General features: G+C 42.0%; 1 protein-coding gene across 1 annotated transcript in view; it reads right to left on the bottom strand.

The window, feature by feature from the left end:
* Positions 1–27,318, bottom strand: part of LOC128427254 (protocadherin-15) — a 99,322-nt gene that overhangs the window by 42,065 nt on the left and 29,939 nt on the right. The window contains exons 15-24 of the mRNA XM_053414345.1: positions 22,944–23,076; positions 22,429–22,508; positions 19,853–19,946; positions 15,262–15,390; positions 9,841–9,960; positions 9,557–9,742; positions 8,799–9,041; positions 7,246–7,362; positions 4,562–4,702; positions 2,311–2,423 (exon numbers count right to left, since the gene is read on the bottom strand). Coding sequence (XP_053270320.1) covers positions 2,311–2,423; positions 4,562–4,702; positions 7,246–7,362; positions 8,799–9,041; positions 9,557–9,742; positions 9,841–9,960; positions 15,262–15,390; positions 19,853–19,946; positions 22,429–22,508; positions 22,944–23,076 — 1,356 coding nt within the window. The remainder of the gene's footprint in view (positions 1–2,310; positions 2,424–4,561; positions 4,703–7,245; positions 7,363–8,798; positions 9,042–9,556; positions 9,743–9,840; positions 9,961–15,261; positions 15,391–19,852; positions 19,947–22,428; positions 22,509–22,943; positions 23,077–27,318) is intronic.

Here is a 27,318-nt window from a genome sequence, read left to right as displayed (position 1 = left end):
TCTCTTCTATAAAATCTGAAATAAAGCTTGTTGAATTGAATATAGACGGTTGAGTTGTGGCAGAGGCAGATGGTTCTTGTAGCTGGTTTTTACCCGGTGCACGGCGGTGAAGTATAAGAATCTGATGTCTGACAAATGACAAAATAAGCAAGCAAATGGAAAACTAACTAATCCCCTCTGATGTCACTGAGGGGTTCAAATATACGTTTAGGAAGAGCAATTAAAAAAACAGGATGACAAAAGTTGTGGGTTTGTAGAAAATAAGCCACGTCAAGACAGGAAGATAAGTAAAAGAAATAAGAAAGGTTAACTTGGTCAAAGACAGATCAAGACACAGAACGAGAGAGATGATAGCGAGAGATTGGCCAATTTCACATTTGACCTCGCACCAACCCCCGATGTCTGACCGGCCAATCACAGAGGAGAAAACCTGAGGCGACCCCACGACCCCATAAAACAGGCAGCAGCCGGAAGAGTTATAATGATTACTGGAGAGTAAAGGTGTGTCGCCGTGTCTGCAAATGAGGTGAGGGAGTAGTTTATTGGTGTTGGTTGGGTTTGTAGTGTGTGACCGCCGGGTTTATGGAGAGTTCACAACAGACGAGTGTGGGTGTAGCAGGTGCTAACACAAAACTATATCACGGCTCCACATCGTTTTCAGACGTGAGATCTGGAAAATGTCCAGAATATTGTGTGTGGACATTTTTCCGCAGTTTGCTTTTCACACGTGATGAAATGTCACCTCTTCTTCATCCTGAGATATTTGTTTTCTTTCTTGTGTCTGTTGCATAAATTATATCAAAACGCCTACTGTCATTTTATCAGGGGGCTGGCACGTCAAGTTCCAGAAAACTTCCGGAGCAACTGACTCGGACATTTGTTTTTTCACAGCCGCACTGGAAAGGTTCAGGGAAATATCTGGAGCGCGTGCATGTCTGAAAGCAGCTTTACTGTTTCTTTTAAGAGCTTCTATAGAAACACAATGCAGCTAGAAAACATAGGAAAATGCTCAGCCTCAGCATTTCAATGTAATCTTTGGTAAACACTTGAAAATCCCCCTGGGCCTTCATAAGAAGTCAGAGGATATTTCTGCATCCACCAGGCCACCAGTTACAAGAAGCTCCCTCGTTGATGCGTTTTACATTAGTTCAGGCCAATTACTATGGTTATGTTTAGCATTGCTGTTGTTGCATTAATTAAATCCCTCATTTCATCTACTCAGTCTTATCACACAGTAAAAGAGAAAGGTTTTCTCACAGCTAACGCATCCTTGTTATTTGCCACAAAGAAGAACCCACAGACTTCCTGTCTCCTGCTGGTTTGTGATCTACATCTCACTGGTGGGTGAGTGTTTTTTTCTGCTAATGAGTTTCCAGCAGAAGGTGGAAAGTGTGCGGCAGCGGCCACAAAATCTGACACTATGCTACTTATTTGTTTTGAATGGAACTTACAGTCGGTTAATTAAAAACTTGCCAAAGTTCATACGTTTTATTTTTGAGTCTTTTCTGGGATCTCATTACACTAAAGCTCACGATTTGAGAGAATTTCAGAAGCAAACATAAATCCTGCTGGTCACACTAAGCGCCTTCTGTGAACGTAAGAGCTGGAAAACCTGTCAGCTGCTGCTCTGAAGTTGGATTTCGAGAGACTCTATATTTTCAATGCTTCTCACTGAAATACTGTAGAAGCATGAAGTGCTCTTTGCTTTGATAAAGTCTGAGGTTTGAACGATAAACCTTCTCCATATTTAATTACGACTAATATTTATCCTTATCATTAATTAAGCAGATGAAAGACACATCTTCTGTTTTTGCCTGCATGAGCCAGCGGGCAACACCCAAAACTCAAGATGCTTTCATTGATGTTTCGCTCGTGTGTGTGAAATTCAGATGAATGATTCTCTCTGACTCCAGATGATTGCTGCTCACGCAACACATGACCATAAACTCTCTGGGTTTGTCTGATGGATGATGGAATTACCATTTGTTAGATTCATGTTAACACTAGCATGGGTGTGTGAAAAACATTTGTAAGTATACTGCAACTAAAGAAGGATAAATTGTGTACTGTTAACATTATTGTGAGCAATAAAGGGTATTCCAGATATCTTTAAGTGAAAATAAAGGAGATTTCTACAAAGATCTATAAAGAGTAGCTGGAACATTTTTGTTCCCCCCCCCCCCCCCCCCCCCCCCCCCAGTGATCGAACAGGCCCTCTTAGACTGTTATTATCTGCTGTTCTTACTTTTACAACCAATAAGAACAGAATAGGTGTTGTCACATCAACCACAGCTGAAGTTTTAATCCTACCTGTATTCTTCCTGGGTGAACACAGGAATGACGGAGGGCTGGAGGACTGTGATCTCCACCAGAGTCGTGTTCTCCTTCAAAGGCTCGCCATCGTCGTAGGCCACCACCACCAGCTGTCAGTCACACACACAGACACACACACACACACACACACACACACACACACACATAATTAGAAACAGTGAAAACAACATGCAACACAACTGTCTCGTGCTGTTAACTTTTCTCTTTATAAAGAGAACAGTCCAAAACCTGTAGCGGTGGGAGTAGCCAAGTTAATCTACTCAGCTAATAACTGCAGATGCACAGCCAATTAGAGGTCTCAAATAAATGTGGTTTCCTCATCATTTGGAGAGCAGGATGAGTGTGAATCCCACTGGTGAGCTTATTTGTTCCTGCTTAGCTTCTCTTCTTCATCTAATTGGGGGGTAACCACTGTTAACTGGACCCAGAGGAGTCCTAATGAAGGCCAAACTTATATCAACACGGTGACATATTGCGTTTCTTCCCTCTTAGTTAACCAGTAGGCCTCACTGATACTGCATTGCCTTTGTTTATATTCACACCGCGACTCACAATTACGCCAGAAACCGGATAAATGTGCAGAAAACTCTTTAAACTGCTGGAGACGACAGACTCTGAGGTAAATTGCCTTGCTCAGGAGCTCAATGCCTTGAATTGGCTTCTTTCTAGTCTAGTTCTGACCTGCTGCAAACATTTAACCACTTACACCCGTCATGGCTTTATAACGCGGCTGCGATCAGGCAGCCTTGGTGTCAGTGAGATTTATCTGACTGTGAATCTGTCGTCGAGATAAAAACCGGTTCCTTAGACGGTGTTTATGTCGTAATCCAAAAAGAGTGTAAGCGCCGTTGAGCTGTAACATTTTGTTTGAGTTATCGGGAGATAATGAGGTAGAATGAGTCTCACGGGGGACATCTTCAGAGGACGCCGGATCCTTGTTGTGTTAATTAAAGCCCAGTGAAAAAGACAGAATTAGCATGGCCCAAAGCTGCTGCAGGAGAAAAAGGTAGTTCTGCAACTAACAAGCTGGTGCGGTACACTATGTACAGTGGATGGGGGATTTCTGCTTCACACAGAGACACCTCTACGTACACAAGTGCAGAGATTAATGATCAAAGATATTCTTAATGACTCACTTCATGTGATGTCGTCCCAAACCTCCACCCACTAAACACCAGTATCCCCCCAAAAAGCACTGAAGCAGAACAGATGAGTCTTCTCCTGTGATGATGTCTCCACTGAACTGCCAATGTTTACAGCTGGAACAGATCACTCTGATGAATTGGGACAAGTGATGCTGTATTACAGTATTTACATTCGATAATACAGTAGAGCCACAGCCACGCAGTTATATTCACTACATCAAATACATTACAGTCTGTTGGGAAGGTAACATCCTTCCAGGGGTAAAATCTTTCACCTCTGTTTCATGGCTGTTTAACACCATCTTATAATGCAGTTTTGTCAGCTCTGTTTGACAAAACAGAGCTGAGGCTGCAAAAGGCTGCAAGTGAGACTCAGGCCCCAGTTGCTGAATGGTGTGTGACCAGTTGTCCGCAAGTTCAATTAACAGGCAGCTCTTCTCTTCACACAGTTAAACTTTAGGTCTCTGGCTATGCGGCCCATTGAATAGAGGAATTACAAAAAGTAAACGAGAGGAAAGTAACCATGCTGTGTTGACGATTTACTTTTTTTTCTATTTCCCCCTCTCTGGAAATCATCTTGCTTCCTTTTAGATTTTCATCATGTGACCTCTGTGGTGGTCCCGGACCCAAAGGTGAACAGGGAAACAACACCTCACCTCTTTCCTGTTTTATTTTGAAATCAAAAGAGAGTTTTGTAGTTTTTTTTTGTTATGTGACGTTACACTTCAGTGCCTTGTTTCCCAACTTTCACTTTGCAAAGTTAAGTTTGCTGAATATTCATTATCCTGTTTACCTTATTTTTGCCTCCCTTCCCTCTCCCTGACTTTATTCTGCCTGTTTTTGTTTGATTTTGGATTTCTGCCCGCTCCCCGTCGGGCTTGTTTGCCTTTCTGGACTCATCCCTCTGAAATAAATCACTGAGCTGCTTAAGATTTGTCTCTGCTTCTGCATTCAGGTCCTCTTCCCTGTGTTCCTGCTGCTACATACATAGTGCACATCCGGCATTACTCAGAAGTTAAAGTGTGTGTGTGTGTGTGTGTGTGTGTGTGTGTGTGTGTGTGTGTGTGTGTGTGCATACTCACATTGAACTTCAGGTTGGGCTCCTCATTGAGGTTCACTCTGGTAACCACATGTCCTGTGTGTTCGTCCACATCAAATATACTGGCAGAGTATGGATACGCTTCCTGGTCCACTTTATATCGCACCAGACCTGCGGGGGTGCCCTGCAAAGACAAGGAGGTATATAAGGATGACAGAGTTAGATGAGTGTTGCATTATGGGACGACGTGTTGTTTCTAGTAAACTGTCATTCTCATGATTATTTACTTTCTTCTTTTTTTGCAGAGCAGCCTCAAACTGAAACCGACAGTTACAGCATTTAATATCCAAAGCAATTAGTTTGGACCCAAATGTCAAGTAGTGTCTCCTTGTCCATATGCTCATCAAGCTCACACACACGCACACACACACACACACCACACATACAACACACACACGGGGAGGCAATGAGGTCCAAGTTTAGGGACCGTAATGATCATGAATTAACCTCTCGAGTGTTATCGATAATGAGCTGCAATCAGTTAGTGAGAATAATTTGATTGAAAATGTCAGGAAATACATAAAATCATATTTGACACAGTCGGGCACATAGGGCAACACTCTGTGAGAGCAATTCCACAGTTTGCATTAATTAGTACAAATATCCCAAGGACGAAGAAATAAATCAACCCCCCCCTTCTCTTTCTCTCCTTTCTCTGCTTTTCTAATCTAAAACAATATAAATACATCATTATACAAATATTAACACCTATTTTTAAGTAACCAAACAGTGTGATTAAGAAATTATCATCATCATTTACAGTCCACAGGCTCAGGCAGGTTAAACTCAGCATTTGTTTGAAGGGCACATTCTAAATTAAAACCGTATGCCTTCTAAATAATAAGTGGAGGTCATTACCTGGCAGCATTTATTTTATTAAACACAAAATTGTGGTCACATAACTTAAAGAACATTTTTTATATCAACAGTATATCTGGAAGGATGGCTCACTCTCTGACATTAGTTATTTTCCATTTCTATTTTTCATATGTTTCCTTACATTTACAATTATTGCTTGTTTGCCTACTCTCTCTCTAATGATAATTGTGAATGCCACCTTGACATTTTGCGAGTGCATCTCCATTTACTGCAATTAAAACATTTTTCGTTCCACCTCCACTCTTTGTTTCTGCCCTTTTTTTGTCATTGGACGACTCTCTCCACATCTCACAGGCTTTTTCGTGATGAATGAATAAAAATTGCTGTTACAGGAACCAGAGACAAGTGCCACTTATCTCCACTGTCAGGATATAGAAAGGCACCCAAGGTTAACAGGGAGGTCACTAAGCTCACACTTTCCATTAAGACTCACTAGTTTTACCTCATCGGGACTATTATGTTGCAGTGTCAGGGTCGTGAGATGAGTTTATCCAGAAACTGCATTCAGCGCAAACTTAAAAAAAAGTTTTTTCAGTAAAAATCATAAACTTTCTCTTTAACAGTCATTTTACTTCTGAGTGTAGCAGCTCTGCCGTTGTCAGCTTTCATTAAATAATAACTCAAAGTGACTCAGCAAAACTTCACACTGATAAAATTCCCAATGATTTTTACTTTAGAGCTAAATTTGGGATCTGAGGCGTAAAAATGACACACGGTTGCAAATATCATTTATACCCTTCAGGTCTGGGAATATATATAATATATGTTATATATAGAGTATATGGGGCTGCTGAGCTGCTCTCTAATGTGTTGCTACAGCACCGGGATACAGCTTTGACAGAATAATGTTGGTTTTCACCCGTGAGAGTTAAACTTGATGCTTGAACCTGAAGTCTGAACCAATTCTGCTGATGTAGGAAGACGGCGATCACATTAGTCAAAAGCCCACTGAGCTTTTAAAAGAGGCTCAGGGGCCAAATTGCTGGTTTAGAAGATCACACACGCAGGAGGGAGAGTGCCAAATAAGACCACAGCTCCTTGAGCAGCAGCACAAACAAAGACACTAACACATTTCTTCATCATAAATATTTACAGGATCAAGGGATTAACCGTTCAGTAAAATTGACTAATTTGCCGGTTGATTGTCTTTTGTTTCCAGTGAGAACAAGAGTGATCATTTCACAAAGTCACGCACCGTTCAGATCTGCATCTAAACAAAAGTCTGTGTGACTCAGCAAATCCTCATTAGAGACGATCACACACTGTCCTGGTGGTGACCCCCCCTGTGCTTCTACACTTGGGTTGAACCACACCTGAGGGTCTGATAGACAGCTGTAGGCGAGGGACAAGACTCGACTGGTTTCCATTTCTAGTTTGAACAATCTCAAATTCATCAATCTAACTTTTTTACATCCAGGTAGCTGCTAATAGAGATTAGCCAAAGTGCGTCTGGACCTGAAACACCTATAAATAAGAATCACTTGGTAGAACTATAATATTTGCCGTTGACCCCCAGAGACTAGTTTGTTGTCGGATGAAAGCGATTGGCTCTGAGATTGACCTTCGTTTTACAGCAGAGCAGATTGAGCCAGTTTATGTAATGAAGATGTTTCAAGTTAAAAGCCCAGTTGAGATATCACAAAGTGGCCCAAGATGAACAAAAAAGACACACATTCAGTACACACACACACACAGACACACACACGAGATGAGCATTGTTATCCTGCGTCCCTCCCTCGTGTAATTAGGGAGCAGTTTGATGGAGCAGCAGCAGCTGGACTCGCTCACCTCAGGGTCAGAGTCGTTGGCCGACACCGTGGTCACGAGGGTTCCCTTGACGGCGTTCGGGGCGACCATGCCTCGGTACGCTGACTGGCTGAACACCGGAGGAAAGTCATTCATGTCCTGGATAGAGATGAACACACAGTATTTATAAGCACTGGGAACGTATCAGGCACAATGGCTGTTTTATTTATCTATTATCAGTAGGTCCCAATTCATCCAATATGTGCAATAATCCTAAAATCGGTTTACACCGTATTAATTGACTCATTATGTTCAATTTAATTTTAATATCCCCATGTATTGACCTATTCTTTTACTTGTTATAAAACGCATCGATAGAGACCTTTTATACTTACTTGGAAATCCATATCATTCCTGAGCTGCCTGAAATGTTCATTCAACTGTGCACTTATTTAATGAAAATAAAGTGAATATTGAACTAAAAATAAAAAAAAAGGAGTGTTTCTTTTTTTCTGATAAATGCCAGTAGTACAATAATCCTGTGCAACCTGATTTTGTAGGTTTTGCTGTTTTTTTGCTCTCACTCTGATTCTTAAATTTAACTTTCTCTCCTCAGTCACATGAATAACCCACTAAAGCGTTTTGGAACATCTGTCTTCCACGAAAGGAGAAAAACACAACAGCTGTTTATTGTAGTAAAGACCTGAAATACAGCTAACACAACCCCTGAGCCCGCAAACATATGCTTACACCGACTTATAACTAATTGAGTTTTGTTTTATCTCAGCTTGGATTTGGGGAAAACGAATCAACAGCAACAGTTTTGATAAAAACCGAATGGTCAGGAAAACCTCTTTTATTTATTTATTCTTTTATAAATAGAGTTTTAAATCTTTTCCCCGACAGAACGTCTGAATGACAGATTTGTCTCATTGAGACACAGAGTGGGGAAAAACAAAGTCAACAAAGATGGAGTGGAGCGGACCGCATTTGTCAGATTATTGCTCTCTAAGCTTCCCCGACAAGTGATGAATGCACTGCAGCTTCCCCACGGATGTAGCGAGTGTGCTAATGCATGCAAAAACACTGGTGTGGTTACATCAGGATCACACACAGACAACCCTCTCCAGCAACAGCAAGGGGGGGGGGGAGAGGGCAAAGGTTCAAACACGCTACTATGAAAATACTATATTTGCTCATGATGAGGGAGAAGTTACAGATTATTTCAATGAATGGAAACTTTTCACGGATCCAAATTTGAGAACCGCTGTGTTGAGGTGATGTGTTTCCTTGGCTGTGGTCTGTAGAAGTCTGGGCACAGTCATATTATGAGAAAGGTAAGAAGCTTTGCAGGCAGAAGTGAATTACAAGATTATAATGTTGAAGAGCTTCCGTTTACGTTGGCATCTCTAACCTTGGAGGCAGTGGACAAGAAGAAGAGGAATTCCAGTGGCTGCAATTACACCAGTTTACACTGAAGTCATTTTTCACAGCTGGTAAACTTCCTAACGCAGATTATTACTTCCTTTTTCAGCCCCACATTGCTTTTCCACAATCTCCCTGGAGCTCAATCCCCCCCCTGGACACCCCCACACACTCACTATGATCGTGACGGTAACGGAGGCGAGTCCAGGAGGCATGGTCCCCTCTCTGTCCAGGGCCTCCACGGTGAACATGTACGTGGCCTCCGAGTCCTTCAGCGCCTCGTAGTCCAGGACCTTCCGAACCGAGAGCTCCCCGGTCCCTGGGTCGATGTGGAAGAGCCGAGTGATCTCCGGGTCCAGGCCTTCGCTTCTGATGCGGTACGTGAGGTTGGAGTCGAGGTCGGCGTCCATCGCCTGCAAAGAGAAGAAGAGAGAAGCGAGTCAGATAATTGGGATGAAAGAAATATCATCCTTTTTATGGCAATCTGAATTTTTTATATTTGCCAGAAGGAAGAGCTTCTACATGGAGCTAATGAAAGACTGTGGGGCAGTGGCATGTGTCTCTGAAACTTTTTTATCCAACTGGTGCTCGGGACCTTGTTTTTCCTTCTGTAACTACTTCACCATGCAGCTTGAGGGAAAAGCCAATTTTACCGTTTTATTTTTCCTCTACAAGTTTTTTTAAGTGATGTCAAACTACATTTCTGACTTTTTAAAGATGTTAACACCGCCGGCTGGTTCATAAAAAAGAAACCAACTTTGGCATTTCAAAGCACCATGTACTACTCAGCTTCAAGTAAGAATATAATTAGGACATTGAATCATTTTACAAGAAAGATTATACTTCTTTATAACCTGGATCTAAAGTATTAAAATATTAACTGCTAAATGAATTGCAAATGGACGCATCCTTCCATCCACTCACTCACCTTTAACTGTAATATGACTGAGTCTTTGGGGCTGTTCTCCGGTAGGTTGACATTGTACGTTTGTTGGGTGAACACCGGGCTGTTGTCGTCCACGTCCAGAACGGTGACGGACAGAGTTAGCCGGGATCGCCGGGGGTCCACAGAACCGTCCCAGGCTTCAACGATCAGAGAGTAGTGACCTTTCACCTTTGAGAGGACGGAGATTCACGGTCAAGAAACAACAACAAGACTACAGCTGTGAAAAATATGAAATTTTTGATGTATACAAAAAACATTGCTCTGACCTCCCTGTCCAGCGGCACCGTGGTTCTGATCGCTCCGGTGGCGTTGATGGAAAAGAGCTTCTGGTGGTTGACGAGGCGATAGTGGACCTGACCACTAGAGCCCAGATCTGGATCTGTGGCCTAAACACAGATGATAAGAAGGGAGAATATTCAGAATCCATATAACTGACCTGAACTTATCAAATAAGCTAAATGTGTGTGTGTGTGTGACTGAAGCGTTGGCATTTCTCATTAACATTTACAAAGCTTTTCTTCTCAAATAAAGACAAAATATTTGGATGTTTAATTAATTTGTGTGTGTGTTTGAGAGAGATACTTGGAAATGACAAGAAAATAATCGGCACACATTTATAACTCTGGGAAACTTCATCAATTTGGTTTTCATCCACAATGAGTTATAATCTTTGACCTTTTGGCCTTTGACAGTTACTAACTACGCACTGTACACTGTCTTATTAAGATTCAGCAGAGATAGCAACTCCCTTTGTTTAGCTCTGTCATGTTGCTCATACGTTGGTTTCACACAAACGCCTCTCACATTCTCGCCTTGTCTTTCTTTGACAAGGTGAAGTAAAAAACACCTTGAGGACCTGCTCTCGCTCGCTGTCTCTCAGATCCCCTCCCCCCGGTGATGGCTCACTCCTGCTCAACCCCGTTTCCTCTCCTCGTCGCGACTTGTCCAGAGGAATTAAACCTAACAAGCAGAGTTTCTTATTTTCTTTACTGCACTTCTTTCATCTGCCTCTCTTTCTGGTATCAGTGGACCAAAGTCCAAAGACTCAATGGCGTCTCTTTCAACTAATAAAACAGAGTGATGAAGAGGTGTGAGTGTCCAATCAGGATTCTGACGATATTGAAACAGATGAGACCAGAGGAGACTGGGGAACAGTGAATATTAACCTTGTTTGTGAGTGTGTGTGTGTGTGTGTGTGTGTGTGTGTGTGTGTGTGTGTGTGTGTGTGTGTGTGTGTGTGTGTGTGTGTGTGTGTGTGTGTGTGTGTGCGCCTCTTCACTTGAGTTGACAGTTTTGTGATGGAAGTCAAATCCACGATGACTAATCGCTGATGACATCGTACTTTAAGAAAAGCGACAGAATGTATTTGCAAACCGTGATGCACATTCTGAAGAAAGCTTCTACATCTTGTTCATGGAGCAACATGATGATCAGCAGAGTTGGCAGCAGTGAGTCTCTCTGACATCACACACGGCTCTCAGCTTCCATCACTTTACAGGAATGATCAGCTCCATCACTTGTTAGGGAGCCACTCTGATCTTTTCTTCTCCTTCGAATTTCATGGTTGAGTTAAATGCTCTTATAGCCAGGTTTAAGCGGGTACTGCAGCTACAGGTCTAACGTCTGTGATAATGAACTTCACTAGAAAAGTCACGATCTACAATCTTTTCTGTCTCACAGCAGGTTGATGAGTGAAATTCTACTGCTGTGAAGAGGAGTTGGAATCGTTCCCCAGCTAGCGTTAGTGGAAGCCTTTTATATGAATATGTTTTTGAAGAAATTTGGGGCACTATAGACTTTTTATTGATTGGACAGAATTTAAATAGGAAAGGGGGAAGACAGGCAGCAAAGGGCCGGGTCGGAGCCGAACTCAGTGCCGCTGCAGGAGGCCTCCAGCCTCCATACGTGGCAAAACATTCAGGTCCGCAGGGCGCCTGATAACTGGCCTGGTTGAGCGAGCAGCTCGAGGACCTGAATATTTCACCAGTGACAGTGGACAGGTTTCATCTTTAGTGGATATTCCTCTCGACTGAACTATTTCCACACACTAGACGCACTGGAACCTGTTTGCTGGAATGGCCCATTAAGGGCTTTGCATTCATTAAGGTGTTCAGGTTGCTAGTATCACATTTATAATAAAGTCCCCAGAAAAGATAAAACAGAAGAAAAAAAAAGAGAATTATTTTATTTGTTTTGGCTATTTAAGGCGTTAAAGTTGACATATATATATAGTTAGTTCCTTTTGACCAATTTTCAATAAATATATCAATGTGGGTTGTTGTTTTGAATCTAGTCAGCTCCATCGTATGCAGCCTATAGAGTTAAATATAGTAAAAAGCACCTCCAGCCGGCCGTCTGATTAGAGCAGTTAGTGTTTTACTCTGGAGAACAGCGGAGTCGAGTCGCTCCAGTTCTTCCAGATGAATTCTCTCCAGGCAGGAGAGCTTGTCATTAACCATTGCTGCTTTAAAGTGGAATTACCTTCTGCTTCCCCTCTTGCTTTAATATTCTCTTTGCAGCTACTCTTTGGTTTCTCCATCGATTTGTGCCTATTGACTTGCCAATAAGGAATTTCAACAGATGCTCTGGACCCTGACCCACTAAGACAAAGTGTAACTAATGCTAATAAGAATTAGTTTTGCAGGTATTTGATCATTACACTAACTTCACGAAAACAGAAACACTGATATTCTGACCCGAGAGCTGAAAGCTAGGGATTCATCCGCCAGAGCTTCTGATTGTTTGATCAGGATTTCGTGGCGATCCATCCAATATTTGTCAGGTTATTCCACTCTGGACCGAAGAGGTGACCCATGCAGAGCTAGTTCTTACTGGGGGATTTGTTTTGTTAGCACACGTTGGGGAACAAATCAAACATATTCAGGATTGTAGTGAGTTATTGTGCCAACTAATTCCACCAAAGCAGCAGAGAGAAGAGGAAGGATGGACATATGGATGCTGTCCAGCTAATTCAATATGAATTCCAGTAGTTTGTCTGTTTGTATATATTACGTGGGTAGACATTAATGAAATACAAATCGTATTCGTCTCCCAACTGACAGTTTATTATGTTTATTAATATGCGTTAATGTGTTTAGCCCCTATTCATATTTATATTCCATGTAATCCACTCCACTGTTCAGATTTCTGCTGCTGCAGTGACCCATATTTATTCACGTCTACCAAATTTTGCACCATTGATATTTCATCTCCTCTCACACCGTGACTACAAGGACTGAGAGATATTGGACTGTTTGTTGCCAGCGTTGTGTAGACTGTGAGAGAGAAGAATGAAGTCCTCTCCACGTGATTTGTATTCGGTGATTCATCACTATCTGGGCGCTATAAATTTAAAGGAGCATCCTGCTTTGGGGTTTTTTCTCATCATCTTGGCTTGTTTGGAGAAGGGAGAGAGAGAGAGAAAGAGAGAGAGAGAGAAAGAGAGAGAGAGAGAGAGAGAGAGAGAGAGAGAGACTGAAATCTGGACGAAGAAGGATAGAGAAAGGTCTGAGGAGATGTTGTGCATGTTTATGTCTCCTCTGACATTACTCCTGATGCAGTTTAAGTTTGAACATTTGGGAAACACACTTCTTTCTGGGGAGGAGAAGATCGATACCACCGTCATGTCTGTTTGTGAAATATGAAGCTACAGCCAGTTAGCTTAGCATCAAGCCTTCACCGTTCTTGTGAAACTTCAAATTAGATAAGTGGCTTTTAGAAAATTTTTAGTTTTTTGATATTAACAAGAATGCCATTTTCAAGTCTGAAACTCATAATTCTGAATCTTGCCACATGAAATAAATCTCTTCACCTTAATAATCAACATGATGTATCAGCAATGAGCCACCAGAATGCGGGAAGTTATAAGTCAGGGCTGAGAATCAGTCTGGTTCCCTCATTAAATCGTTCAGGTGTCATTGTTAAACAAGATGTGACACGTGATCTTGTGCAAAATTCTGTAAAATGTCGACATGTATGTGAAAAAACAAAATCAATAAGGTGCACCCAAATGATTGCAACGTCATTCTGTGGTATTTCTGTTCTAAGAGTTTCATTTCGCCATAACAGATTTTGCCCCTGTACTATCAGCCATCAACCCTCCCTTACAGCTGCCTCTACATAGAGCAATGCAAAAGAGGAATTCACTTCAGCTCATGGCAATTTAAAATAGGCTTAATATAATTCTTTTGATGATCATATGAACTCCCTCTGAATTCGACCCCCTCTTTTCTCCTCTTTAAAAAGAGACCATGTCTTAAACTCATGAAAGTCAGATGAAGAAAGCAGCTGTACCTCCCTTAACTCTGTCATCTCCCATCTCCCATCTACTCCACCTCCACCTCTCCCCAGTGTCTCTCTCTCCTTTATCTCTGCCACCGGAGCTTCTCTCACTTCCTCGCCTCCTTTCCATCTCTCTCCACCTCACCAGCATCAGCAAACCAAGGTCAGCTCCAATCATTATTCCAGAAATCTGTTTAATACCTACAGGTATGGACTCTGGTTTGGAACGGGGCCCAGAGTCGTGCCTCGCGCAGACTGCTGAGGGATCATGCTGTCTTTTTTGGTTTGGAAAATATCCAAGGCTTCCGTGAAAGGAAGGAAGTTGAGGATTGGAAGAGTTTCAAGTGCCCTCTCCGAAGATTAGGCTGCGTTTCTGGATATTGAATTTGGAAGATTCCCAAAGGTCTCAGTGGTAGTCAAAAATTGCAATGCATTGAATGAAATGTCCTATTTATGGATACGATAGGATTTACAGGTTAGGACTTGGGCTCGATGTTTCAAATAAGAAAACGCAATTAAACTTGGATAGTGTTAGACAAGATATTTATATATTTATCTCTGGAGTAATTGTAGTGTTAAACCAAAGTCGCTTGATTAACATTGGGAAGCTGGCAACGTGTCAGAATGATCAAAGAACCCCTGACACTGGTGTGTAAAGGCTAAGAATTAAGCTGGGAGGAAATCCAAGCAAGTGTGCAACCGAGGGAGCGTCTTTAAAGATCAGAGCCTATCAAAGTGTCAGATTTACCCATGACCCGTGTCTGGGGAATACATGATTCAGTTATTAGGTCTGGAACAAGTCCAGGAGTCTTTGTGGTAAGTGGAGACGAGGCCGCTGACGCAGGTAAAACCTCATCCAGCGGTGCCGAGGAGAGATCATGTTACTTACACGGTACACGTGCTAATATTTTCTTTGATGCATTCGAGTGTAATCGCATCTGACTTTTCCCAGGGAGTAATACGTCTAAAATCAAACATTTAACTCTAATAGACACAGTCTTCTCACATGCAAAAGCCACAAACATGCACATAACAACCTAAGTGTTTAGAGATCTCTGTTCCCCATTGGAAAAGATTAAGAGTTGCATTTTTATAGGAATCTCAGTGTGTATCATCCACGAGTTTTTGTGTGTGGTTTGGACTGACGACACAGGGAAGTTATAACAAAGGATTAGCGAGGAAGCTCAGAAACAGATGCACAGTCATGAATGTGTGAGGACATTATCATAAAAACACACACACACCCTCATATACACATGCCAAACTCATACATGTTCACATGGAGTACATACACTGTCAATATTGTTTGAAACGTGTAGTGAGGAGGGAGATCATGTTTGCTGCTGTGTGTGTGTGGTTGTGTGTGTGTGTGTGTGTGGTTGTGTGTGGACGTGAGCTCTTCCTACCTTAACTTGTCCCACAAAGGCATTATCCTGCTCTTCTGTGACAGTGAGGTTCACTGTCAGAGAGGAAATGAACAGCGGGTCGTTGTCATTAACATCCATGACCATAATGTTCACCATCGCTGTGGACGTCTACACAAACACAAAAGCAAACACAAACCATGTCAAACTCCTTTTTATCTTCTATTTCATTCATATTTACTCATTTATCCATTGAAGACATTTGACTGCTGCCACAAAGCAACTGATTATGAATCCATCTTTACATTTCAGAGGTTGTAATCTAACATCTCATGTAAGAAATTAAAAAGAGCCTATTAAGCTTTGCTAATTAGCTGCACTGCTGGTCCGTCTCTTTTATGCTCCTAATGACTGTTTACTCAGAAAACTACTTCATGTGTTAAAAGGGGTATTTGTGTGATAATTAAGAACAGCATGAAAGAGGAAGTTCAAAAGGCCAAGTCTGTTGAGAGGGAGTGAAAAAGTTAACAATAAAAAGGGAAACGCAACAATCTTAACTGATCATCTGAAGAACTAAAGCATGTTTGTTTGGGGGGGGGGGGGGATTCTTATCTAATCGCTAATTCACAGTGTAACAATGAACCGCAAATTGACCCCAGATTGATTGAATGATTCCTGAAGCAATCGAGGATTAATGCAGGGGGTGGAGAACAGTGGGTTGGAGAGAGGAGAAGCAGTGTTTGTGTGTGTGTGTCTGTGTGTCTGTGTGTGTGTGTGTGCTCAGGGAGGTGGGGGAGTGGGGGAGATTTACAATCACAAAGGTGACAATAGGCTGTTGAGGTTGGCAGGACACACGGGATTGCAAGTAATTTAAGGTTAAGAGCTTGCAGTTGAGAAAACAGTTTATCTCAAAGCCAATATATGTAAAGTAGAACTCTGGTAATGCTGGCTGCGCAACACACACACACAAGCATGCACACGCACAAACATACACTAAACTGCATTTTGCATCATGAAGCTGTAGCACAACAAAACAACTTGAAGTTTATTGGATGACGGCAAAGTTTGACCCCCCCATCCTCCAAATCCGGGAACTAAAACTTTCTGGACTAAAATGTGATTTTGGCTGAATCTCTTCCGGCAATATATTGCATCTATAACCGAGATCAGTCTTGACAATATTTAGCAACCACCTGGGATAGATGGAAGTTCACTGCCAGCTGAAAAACTTTGCAATCATCAAAAGCTGAGTGCTTGTTTCCTCTGCTCTGTTCTCTGCTGGAGCAATTTAAAGATAGAGCTGGTAAGGTTTTGTAGTTTCTCCAATACCTACAAATCCTGTGTAGCCATAGTTTGATGTGACGCATTCTTTGTGTCACAGACCTGCATTGTGTTGCAGGAATGATTGCAAACATGCCAGTGTTAGTGTTTGAGTCAAATAACTGGAATATGGCTTTAGCTGATGTTTCATTCATCAGCTGTTTCTCCAGTGAGCAACACGTGTGAGCGGTCAGACAGGTGTGATTGTTCAAACCTTAACTAGCTCTGAATGTCTACTCCTGGTTTAAGCCTGGAGTTTGAGAACGCTGCATTTGTTGTTAAAAAATGATGAATCCACAGGGAGACCAGACGGCTGTCTGAAACCATTAGTAGCTGAGATAAGAAGGGAAATCAATCGGAGCCGCAGACACTGTTCAGAGCCAGTTCAACAATTTGGAAGTGTCCTGATCAAAACAAAGAAACTACTGATGTGCTGAGCATCAGTCATTGAACTGGTCGGCCAAGGACCACAGCAGCAGTTGATGACAGAAACCCATCACCACCAGTCTCCACAGGGCTGGAGAAAAGGGATCATAATCCACCCTTCAAAGGAAACACTTGAAAAGTAGAACCATAGAAGTCAGAGCGTGTGATGCAAAATGTCTCATCAGGAAGAAACAGGAGGAAACAGGAGGAAACAAGAAGTCACAGGAGGAAACAAGAAGAAACAGGAGGAAACAGGAGGAAACAATAAGAAACAGGCGGAAAAAAGAAGAAACAGGAGGAAACAGGAGGAAACAGGAGGAAACAAGAAGAAACAGGAGGAAACAGGAGGAAAGAAGAAGAAACAGGCGGAAACAGGAGGAAACAGGAGGAAACAGGAGGAAACAAGAAGAAACAGGAGGAAACAGGAGGAAAGAAGAAGAAACAGGCGGAAACAGGCGGAAACAGGCGGAAACAGGAGGAAACACGAGGAAACACGAGGAAACAGGAAGAAACAGGAGGAAACAGGAGGAAACACGAGGAAACAGGAAGAAACAGGAGGAAACAAAAGGAAACACGAGGAAACACGAGGCCAGATTTGACTTTGCCAAATCTATGGAACAAAGTTTCATGGACGGATGAGACCAGCATCAGCCTCCACCACAGCTGTGTCGGTTCACTAAAGTTTGACTTGCATCCTGTGATGATGCTCGGTGTCCTTACAGTGACGCTGGTTTACTGCACCGGCTTGTAGGGTCCACAATCTGTGGCAGTATGATGGATTCACCGGCCACACAGCCAATTAGGCACTTTGTAGTCTGACACTCTCACAACGGGACATTCAATAATAGGCGACGCAGACAAGTGTGTGTGTGTTTGTGTGTGTGTGTGTGTGTGTGTGCATATGAAGACAACCCAAGGCCTTTAGACTGATGCTGATTAATGGATCCCTATGAGGAAAATACACCCCCCAATCTTTTCTTCACCTTATTCTATTTTCTGCCTTCCCCTTTATCTCTCTGTGTAGCTCAATACCAGGCCTCCACCCTCTCCCCCTCCCCCTCCCTCTCTCAACTCCTGCTTCCCTCTTTTATTCAAAATATAATAGAGTGTCAAGCAGAACTACTTTTAGCCATTTTCTGACTTAATGACCTTTGAGCCACAACGATAATACACTAATTGTCATGGTCCAGTCAGCGGTTGACGAAGGGAGTGAGTGTGAGAGTGTGTAAATGTGTGTTAATGTGTGTGTCCTTTATGGGACTGTGAATACACAGAACACTTGTTAAGGTAGTAAGAGCCCCATCCATATCTCAAATCTCTCCTCCTTTCTTCGTCTCTAACCTCCTCCGACTTGTTCTCTCCCACCACATTCTTTGCGAGAGGGTGTGTGAGAGAAGGTCAGAGTATTCAAATCAGCATTTCCTGTGCTCAGAGGGACCTTAAACTTAACCTTTTGTTTTAATTGACATAGGGGGAGAGAGGGGGGGTCAGTGGGGAGGTGGAGGAGGAGAGACAAACTCTTTTAATGGTCATCAAACAGATGTGTGACCGGGCGGGGTCGGGGGGGGAACAGACAGGAGAGGAGAGCAAGGGGAGAGAGGAGAGCAAGGGGAGGCTGAACGTCCGATGTCTTCATTTGACTTTCATGTGAGAGCGACTAAAGATTTGACTTTTTAAAAAAGGAAAGAAGCGAAGAACGCAAACAGAGAGAGGGAGAGGAAATGACCTGTGATCAGTTTGGGGGTCGAGGAAGGGCACACACTCGTCTGTTCTTGCAAAGTAGCTCCTGCAGCCGAGTAAACACGTCCAAATTAGATTTTTTTTTTTTTTTTATACATTTATTCATCCTGCGTCCACACTGAGGCGGTTGTGTGAAAAGGAGTTGCATTCCCAGTAAGACGTTCAGGTTGTCTGTGTGTTCAATCCGCGCTGAAATGCCAAAACAATTAAGAAAACATTTCCTCTCTCTTTCTCTCCTTTTAAATGGCAAATAACTCTCAGTTTAAAATGCTCTGAACTCAGAGTCAAGTCATACGTTTGGTTGAAGAGGATTTTTCCCCCCCCTGATAAAGGTTGAAGAAAACAAATGAGAAGAAGCCATCACCAGATTCAACACTGCTGATTATCCAGGACTCGATAAATGTTTGCCTCACCCAAAGTTTAACATTATTATAACATTTTGAGATTGATCTGCTTGGGAGTGGAAAAGCTTTGAGTTAATGTGGAGGTCAAAATGAGCAGGAAAAGGAAAAAAGGATTTTCATATTTAATAAGGTTGAGCTTGGTGTTGATATGATCCCAATTATTTCCTCTGAGACACAGGGCAATCCAGTAAAATCAGCATGGTAATACATATAAGCTGGAAAGAGCAGCAGTGGCCAGTTATACAGAGAGTCAGCACTGTATGGTAATGACTGCTCTGTTAGTGTGCAATTTAAAAGGTCCTCTCCATTACATCCGACTGTTACACTTATTAAAGAAGGCCATTCCTCCTGGTTTTAACTTCTTATGTACTTTTCCCACTCATCCATTTTCTAAACCTCTTATTCTTTTCACAGTTGCTGGGTCGGCAGCCTGCATTTCCCCTGATGTCTCATATCCGTTCAGTTATTTAGGTATTTAAACGCACTCATTGGTCCAAAGTGAATTCTTATGGATTCATCGTTGCTGTTTATTTTAATGGTAATGGTTTTTATAATTAAGACCATTATCGGATGACAAGTGTTTCCAAAAAATGCCTCTACTATCCCCCATGTCAAATAACACCACAGCTGTTGTTTGTGGGATTTCACCGTGAAGGATTTAGTCTCCCTCCCTGCACCCTGGGATGTGAAACAAGTCGAGTAAAGACGACTAATGTCTGTGTTCTACGTCTGGAGTGTCTTACCCCATCTGGCTGTCCGTCTGAGGCTGTGACCACCAGGGTGTAATAATCCAGAGACTCCCTGTCCAGAGGCTGGTCCAGAACCAAAGACCCTGAACTGGAGAGAGAGAGAGAGAGCGAGAGAGAGCACAGACTCTTATTAACCCTGCAGGCTTGGGCTTAAAAATAGAACAGACACAACAACGACAAAGAAAGAGCAGAATATCATGGTGTAGTATACTTTAAACCTGAGACTTTTGAGTTAAGTGGAAAGTTATAACTAAATACACAAGGAGTTTATTGTTAACCATGTAGATCAGGGATGGGAAACCTATAGTTTCTATGCAATATATGATCTGTTAGAGAATTCGTACATATAGAAAAGTCCTGATAACTGTCAGAGCATAAATAGATTGTCGTGCTTTCAAGATAAATTCTGAAACTATGGTCTCAGTGGATTAGTTGAAAGTAAAAATTTACTTAGATAAAGTAAAGACTCTTCATTGGAGTTTGCCCAACTAATGACTTTTCACAAGACCAAATTCTGACAGAGTTACGCTCACTATAAAAAGCAGCTCAAGTCAAAAAAGTGTGCGATTAGTCCAATATTCAATAATTTAGCACAGCCTACAAAGTATGTTATGAAATTTCCAATGGCCTTTGACAGGAGAATTTTTCCTCCTCTGTCAGTAGTTTATATACGAAAGGCTTCAAAACCACTGTAAGATCTTAATGACTCTTATTCCAATAAACAGACATGTGGCCGAGAGTGGTTAGTTACCAGTTAATCAAAGTCTCACAATATCAAAATATGGGTTTATTTATGTAACACTGACATGCACTGAAATCCTCATAGTGTAATCTTATGAATGATACAACACCAGCATCCAGCTCCCTGAATACATTTTTCACTTCATGGAGTGTGAATTATTACTGTGGTTCAATATGTGATCATAACAGCTCACATTTAACTGGATAAATTCAATAATAAAATAACATGGAGACAAAAAGATAAAAGTCAGATCCAGCATAAATAGAACTGTTCTCCAGCGCAGCCGGTCTGGAAAAAACTTCTGACCAATCAAAACCAGCAGAGATGTTTGATGTTGGCTTTGATTGGTTAAGTTTTCTTCTTGAAGATTATACATTAGGATTGATGGATTTAAATTCCTTTATCGGATTAGAATCCATCTGACATTGACACTCTATCTAAATATCATCAGTGTGTGTGTGTGTGTGTGTGTGTGTGTACATGTTAAGTGCTCTACAGAGGGAAAGATGCAAAGCTTTTTAAAAACAAACAAAAAAACGGCTCATGTATATTTATGGGTAATTCATGAAAAGCAAAGTCAGAAACACGCACGCACGCACGCACACACACGCACACGCACACACATACACACACACACACACACACACACACACATATATATATATAAACCCATTTGACACATTTTCTTCTCAGAGCAGCTGCGATCGATCCAAACATCTGCTACAACTTGTGGGGGGGGGGACCGAGAGTAAATTCCATTGTTTAGAATGAACCCGAGATACCTCCGATCTGCTCAACACTAATGCTGATAAAACACACCGGGCCACTGAACAACAACAGGTGATAGAAAATGGGAGCAAGCTGACGGAAGCATCACCAGATGGATGTATATGTGCCTACAGCGGCAATTTAGACTTTTGTTACCCGTACCTGCTGGCAAAGAAAAGGACGACATGAGCAGTCAATATCGTTTGTGGTTTCCCATGTTTGTTAAAATCAATTTGAAGATTTTAAAATCCTCCAGTGTGCAGCAGCAGCTGAGCCTCACTCTGCACAAAGGAGGGAAACATCTCTCTTTCTGTGCCAATAGGGGCTGCAGGGCGTTTTGCGTTTGTGCCGTGGAAAGACAAAGATTTAACATTGTGATGTAGAAAACACAGAGAAAGACTCAAATTAAGATTAAAACATATCTGCAAATAATTTATTTTTCTACTATGTCTGACAGAACCATTTAGCACAGAAATTAAAGCTTGTCAATTGATTTTAGTCTTTGTCATTATGGATTTCTGTGCAGGACTGATTTACTTTGTACTTTAAATCCTCACTTGTCTGTCACTCTTGTTCCTCGTTTACCTCCCAGCTCTCTAACATTAACACTTCTTTCCCTACTCTTTACTTTCTCCCTCTCTCTTCCCCATCCTCGCACTCTTCCCCCAAACTCTCCTTTGTTTTATCACTCTCTCTCTGCTTCTCCCTGCAGATATGCAGTGATGGGATGTTTCCTCTTTTAATGAGCAATAAATGAATAAAGCAAACAAAAGCCCTCAGAGCCTATATGTGAACGAGGGAGAGAGAGTGGGAGTGTTTATGTGAAGCCCTCGGCAGAGCCTGAGCCCGGAATGATATGTCTGCTTCCAACACACACAAACAAACAAACAAACACACACACACACACACACACAGACAGACACTATAACTACTTAAATACTTGTATGTTTTCATGATTACAACAGGCTCATCCTTCGAAAGCACTCACATGATCTTAGTGCACAAAAAAAGAAATTCCAGGGCATTGCTTCAGTTTGTTTATGTTATTGCAAAGACTTACTTCTCATTTAGTGCAAAGTGTCCATGGGGGTCTCCACTATGGATTTTGTAAGCAATAGTATCTCTTTCCCGATCCACTGCCTTAAGAAGTAAACAGAGACAGAGACAAACACAAACACACACACACACACACACACACAAACACACATCCCAGTCAGTGACTTTTTCGTGGAACAGCTCAATTAATTCAATAAAAATACAAATTACATTTCATTCTCTTTCCACCGCAAGTAAAATAAACAGCGTGTGATGAACTTGTTAGTGAAGGAGCAGAAAAGTTCAAACTATTCGATAAAATAATGAGTAAACAATTCAAATACTTTGCTGAAGCGGTTGCAGCAGTAAAAAGTAAGATTAATGCTCAAAATAGTTTGCGAAAATTAATGGATAAGCAGGTGATATAGTTAGCTAGAAGTAATGAACCAATTGTTAAACTTGTTAGCTGAAAAATAATGATTAGACGTTGTCAAAAGTGAGATTAATGGTTGAGCGAGTCGGGGGGGGGGTCCGGCGTACCTGCAGATTCAGCAGCGTCGCTCCCGTCCTCATGGCCTCGCTGATCTCCAGGTTGTACTGCTGCAGGGGGAAACGTGGGGGGCTCTGGTTGTTCGGGGGCAGAACTTCGATATAGACGGTGGTAATGGACGACCTGAGGGGAGAGGGAGGAGGAGAAAGAGGGAGAGGGTGAAAACACAGAGGAGGATTGGACCGACTGAGTGTGCGAAGACAGATACATACAGGAGGAATGGCACCAGAGGAATTTAAGAGAGGGAGGAGAGGGGCGCTCGAGGGGATAGAGGGTAAAAACAAGCAGTGTCAGGAAGAGTGAGTGGTCTATTATTTCAGTTAAGAGCGGTGGATAGTTTGTTTTTCTGCACTTCATGTTGGGCTTAAGACATGGATGGGAGCATGAGACAGTTTTCTGCATCTCCGTGCATGCCCCCCCATGGTCTGGTTGAGTTTATCCCGCTGCTTTTAATGATATTTTCTATTGATTCATTTAAATGTATTTTGTCTGAACAGAGTTCAAGACGTAACATCTTGTTAAGGTCGTATCGTATCATCCCAGACTGTGCCCTTTATTATGCAGTGTGAGGAAGCTTATTATACAGCGTGGCACGTTTCAGGACCTTCAGTGTCTCAATTACTACTTCAAATCAAGACGTGCACATAAACCTTTAATATCATGTGAGGATTAATATTGTTAAGGGGTTTATATAAACGTCCGGGGCTGCATTTAGGAATAAATTGAGTGATTACACACTGATTAGTATTTAATGTAGTTATACAAGAAGGCAGGCCAAAGCAAATCTGGATGATGAATGGATCTGGATTTATCTTAATAGGTTAAAACAATTTAATGATTTATTTTTCAAGACAGAATTACACAAATGAGGGATTTATAGAAGGGAAATAGTGAGAAAAAGGTGATTTACTGGCAACACGATGGCACCAAGAGAAACGACATTAGGAGAAGTGTCTGGGAGCAGATTGTCTCACTTTGTAAACATTTTAATTTGCAGTTGTTTACTCCTCCTTTGATAAACAGCGCCGGCTGCTCAATAAGCCGCATTCAACAAACATTTCTCTATCAACTCAACACTCATTCCAAAACAGTACGTCCCCATAATGACCTGCTAACTGACAGGGCTGTTTGTTTGTTGGGTGCCATTAACAGGCCTGTGTCCTTTTGACGGCTTATCTTGGTGAAAACATTGAATTACCTGGGTCACAGTTGTCATGTTTCAGCCCTCTGGCAAGTTGACTGTCTGGTGTGATTGGGAGATAGCAAAGTGCTCCCTGCAGATTAAACTACAACTCAACCCAAAACCCTGAAACGTCATCGGCTCCTATTCAGGGCTTTTTCACACCTGAAAGTCTGGAGCCAGGTGAGAGGTTCAATAACTGTTAGATTGTTTATAATGTATTTTTTGTAATATCATCATGGTATTTATTACTACAAGCATCACCAACTTCAGGTGCAGTACACGACACTACCTTGAACGCACCAACTGAAAGTTCTAGTCAATTAAACATATTATCAGAGACGAAGAATGCAAGTAATCCTTCTTCTTCTTCTTCTTCTTCCGATAGTCCGATCTTTCCCAAACTTTAAATGACTGAAACCTGGTTTAAGATTTTGATCTGGACCAAAACCACCTCTAATGGTCGGACTAAATGTTGGCCTAATGGTCCAGACCGTGGTGAGACGCACTTTTGACATCTGATATTCTTTTTTAGTCTAAATAGAAAAGTCTTGAGGACCAAACAAGTTAAGCGTGAAAAGAACCCTTAGAGATAATTGAGCCCTAAATTGTGATCCTTGACAACTTCACCCAAAAGAAGCAGAAGCAGAAGTCCATGACCTCAGGTGCTCCACTGACTTATAGCATGGAACTGCGGAGACAACAGAATAGGCTTTTTGGGATATATTTATATATATTACACTATTACACTGCAATGAGGTGTAGATTTACGCTTATATCTTTTGTTGGGATCGCCACTTGAATCTAAAAGGACAGTTATTTGCTGCAGAGCATGACTCTGCATTGACCGGGCCACCAGTGAGTCAGTGAGGTGGACGAGTTCTCAAGTTTCGAGTTGATTTCATCCTGTCTCAAAGAAAGAAAGGGTTCCGGATGAAAACGTCTAGTCCTTTAACATGGACTTTTCACCTGTCACTTGTTAAAAGGTGGCGAGAAGCTTAAGTTTCCCAGTTTAACCACCACACAACACATCCGCACCCTGAACGTCAGGGTAAGAAACCGAGGGGACGTCCAGACATCAGCTCTCCTCCGACTGGATCATCGATCGAAAGAAAAACAAAGGAGTTGGGGTTTCACCAATGGAATCTGTTTATGTTCACAGCAATGAATAAATAAAGCAATAAAGGCTGTAAAAATGTGAGCTGCCACAGACAGTGAAGCCAGTTGTTTTATTAAAACAATTCAGATGGAATTATTGATGAAAACCGATTTCTGCTGCAGCAGGAGCCCAGTTCTCCCTCTCTGTCTTCATCCTGAAACTCCTCCAATGGAACAAAGTGTGTTTCCTATTTGATTTCTATTTCCAATTCCACACACATCCTTTTTTTTACACTTAACACACAGACCCATGTATTTGCACATCAGATTCTAATCGAGACAAATTTGGAAAAGATGAAGTTGCTTAATCTTGAGAATTCACAGACTTGCATTTTTGTGCTGCTCAGCGTTCAATTACCTCAGCCCACACTAATGCCCCCCCCCCCCCCCCACTCACTCATTAGAAGTAATTTGTTGGTCCAGCCAATCATTATTAGATCAGGTGAAGGTTTAGGTGAATCGCACTTTGCCGCATTTCTCTCAAATCTCCTCTCGCTGTCAAAGAATCCCACTCCTCATCGTGTCTGCTTCATTTCAGTCTGTGCATGTGATCACAGTGATACTCGTCGGGCTGTGATCGCTGTCAGAGACGCTCCCAGCACTCACTGCTCTGTGGCTGATCCCATCCCGTGCAGATAAAGATGGAGGAACGCAGCTGCTCCAGACGGGCTGCGTTCAGACGAGATGCTAATCTGCTTCATCTGCTGAATGAGGCGTTTATTTTTGCAGCACAGAGCCAGTGCTTATTTCAATATATTCTGTGAATGTGTAATGTAACTGCATTTTTATTAATGGAGGAGAAGATTTTGGTTACGTGACTTGGATTCATGCGAGTCCAGCAGCTGATAGAAGCTGGATGAGTCAGTTTGAGAGGATAAGAGGAGCCGAGGGGCGTTTACGTCCTGATTGACAGACGTTGGTCAGAGGGTTGAAGCGTGTTCAAAAACATTAGAGGGGATGTTGGTGAGCTGTAAATGAGACGTCTGAGCATGAGATGCATCTAAAAATACAAAAATCTGAATGAAACATGACTCTTTAGCTTCTTCAGCAGGTCTAGCGCCCCCTACAGGGACATGAAAGACGCTGGAATCCAAAGAGGATTATTGGGGTCCTGACCCGTGGCTTTGACAAATCAGGTATAGATATTGATTGGTTTTGCGAGTCATGTTTTCAGCCGAGATAAGCAGGGGGTCTGAGGAAATTTCAGGACAATCTGTGAGCCAATCACTGGAACCACCTCAATCTGCAGCGACTCACATTCTCTATTGATTTGGCAGCTCCGGCTGGAACCGAGAGCAGGAAGAGAGGAGGGGATTCAGGCTTTCATGATGTCTGACTAATTTTGCTGAAAAGAGCAATGCATTGCGATAGTGAGATCTACGAAATGAAGACATTTGTTTTCACCTTTTATCATCGTATAACAGATTTAAATGATTGGACAAAGTAGGTTGATTCAGTTTGGATGAATCTGGGGACAATCCTGCAGTTACTGGTTTTTCATAAAGCTTTGATTTCTGGGTCAGCTCATGAGCACCTCTCCTCACTGAGTGTCAGTGGTTGACAGCCCCCCCCGGCCCTAATTTGATAGCGACTTCAACATACTAAGCTAGGGTTGGCCATTTGTCCATTGAACAAATAGGATCATGGTGCAGGCATTTGTCACTCAGAGCTTGTTTTTTTAGAGAGAACTGTCTTTTTACTGACTGTTCTGTCTAATAAATAAGGCAATTACTCTTTTTCTCTTTAGTAAGTTACCTTTAATTGTATTCCAAGCCTATAATTAGACAGTTTAACCACAAGGACAGGCATTGAATTACATCTTTTTGTTTGTATCTTTAAATCACAGCTAAAAAAGAAAGGGAATTTAAACTACATTTGGAAAAGACTTTGATGTTCATACTACCTTCTGTATTTAACATTTAAACAGGTGAGCTGTTTGAATGTTCATCAGGAGCCTGATGAACAGAAATCTTATCTGTTGGCTGACGACCGGTTAAATTAAACATCTGACAGTGACCTCCTGCTTT

The sequence above is a fragment of the Pleuronectes platessa genome, chromosome 21 (genome assembly GCF_947347685.1).
Source record: "Pleuronectes platessa chromosome 21, fPlePla1.1, whole genome shotgun sequence".
Taxonomy (NCBI): Eukaryota; Metazoa; Chordata; class Actinopteri; order Pleuronectiformes; family Pleuronectidae; genus Pleuronectes; species Pleuronectes platessa.
This window is presented reverse-complemented; position numbering and strand designations above follow the sequence as displayed.